The 1,732-nt window shown below is 38.9% G+C and overlaps 1 protein-coding gene across 1 annotated transcript in view; it reads right to left on the reverse strand.

The window, feature by feature from the left end:
* The window catches only part of LOC118323796, a 1,990-nt gene extending 1,533 nt beyond the window's left edge, over nucleotides 1–457 (reverse strand). The window contains exon 1 of the mRNA XM_035655829.1: nucleotides 132–457. Coding sequence (XP_035511722.1) covers nucleotides 132–354 — 223 coding nt within the window. The 5' untranslated portion in view covers nucleotides 355–457. The remainder of the gene's footprint in view (nucleotides 1–131) is intronic.
* Between the last annotated feature and the right edge of the window lie 1,275 nt (nucleotides 458–1,732).

Here is a 1,732-nt window from a genome sequence, read left to right on the forward strand (position 1 = left end):
GTATGTATGCATGCATGTATGTATGTATATATACAACCTCCCCCCTCTGCCCCCCTGACAATGAAAACTATCATAATTTTCCTAATAATCATTGCATTTCCAGCTTAAACGTCACATTGTCGATTCACTACCTGTGTTCTCCTTCTCTAGATGAGCCACTTTGTCTCTCTGGGTTTGCAGTTCAGCCTTGGTATTCCTCAGCTCCACCTTGAGCTCCACCACCATGTCTCTCAGGGCCCTCACCTCATCCCACATATCCTTCGTCTGTAAACCTTGGTTAGCTCCTCCATTCTCTCCTTCAGCCCATGTCCCAGACACACTGAACAGGATCACCAGCAGCAGAGTACCCCTCATTGTAAAACCTTACCCGTCGGTAAATACCTCTAAGAAATGAAATGAAATTCGATTTTGGTACTGTGTAAGCAACCGTGGTTATAAAGAGTGGTCTGTTATTATTTAACAGAGTTGGCACAAGAAGGACCTAACCATATTTAGGAAAGTAGGCTGATGCAATGCCCACAGCTGTTTATGCAAGAATGATTTCCTTTCCTTTTCTTTTTTTCTAAATGACCTATACACCAACGCAGCAGAAAGTTATTTATGGGTAAAGCACCTGCAGAAGAATCCTTTTATATGTAATTGTGTTTATTACATTTTGGCACGTTTATTGGACGTAAGTAGTGCTTTTCTCATAAATGTCATCATTTATCTTGTTTATACAGATGTTCAGTGCAAACTTACTGTCAACAAGTGTGTATTATCAGCATTATAACAGAAAAGCCTTGGCAAGATTTTGAATTAGTGCCTCTGCTTAAATAATAATAAATTGTTCTCTACTAGATGACAGTGTGTGTTTTTTGGTGAACTAAAATTTTTTTTTATGACCTTTCAGTTGTGAAGACATTCTTGCCACAATTTGCTGACTTTTTTTTCATCTGAATGAATATTAAAAGTGAGAACGTGAGATGTATGAACCCCCAGTGCAATTTCTTCATTTTTATTTTATTCAAAAGAAAAACAGAGAACAGAGCAAAGTGACCAGTCAGCCTTCCACCTTGTAATCAGGCCCCAGAAAATAAATGACAACTCCAAAGCAAGCCATTAAACGGTTTTATCCGGTCAAATCGGAGCAGTTCTCTTCCTCCTTCTTCTTCTCTCATTCATTATCTTTGCTGTTTTTATCTGTGGCAGACAGCCAGCATGTGTGTGATTTGAGCCTGTCTGTTTGCCTTGTGTGACAGAAAGAGAGAGAGGGAGAGAGTGCACCACGTGTTTGTGTGTGTAGGATTTTTGTTTTTTGTGTGTCTGTGCTGCAGTGAGAGTGAAGATTCAACGCTGCTATCACTGATAAGCTCATCATTCAAAGCTATTGCAGGTGATGTTAAACAGATGAGTGGACACGAGGTTACACAGTATCTATTTTCCATTACATTCAAGAGGTTACGGGATGGAGCAGGTAACTTGATAGTGATTACATCAAACCGATATACAGTCAGAAATGTAATTACCAATGAAGAAGCACATCAAGGTCGCTTTGTACCAGCAATGAATTTTGTGTTGTCATTCAGACAACACAGGCGCACATGCTCTAATTTTCTGTCATTATTACTTTTCAATTCATGGCTTCTCAAGTACAACAAACATGCTGTAAACTGTGTAAACTGTATAATTGTATTTTACTGTCTGACGGAGCTAGTGAACAAATATTCATAATCACATTCATGTTTGTACT

Source organism: Morone saxatilis, unplaced genomic scaffold, assembly GCF_004916995.1.
Source record: "Morone saxatilis isolate NCDOM2014 unplaced genomic scaffold, NCSU_SB_2.0 Contig0, whole genome shotgun sequence".
In the NCBI taxonomy this organism is placed as follows: domain Eukaryota; kingdom Metazoa; phylum Chordata; class Actinopteri; family Moronidae; genus Morone; species Morone saxatilis.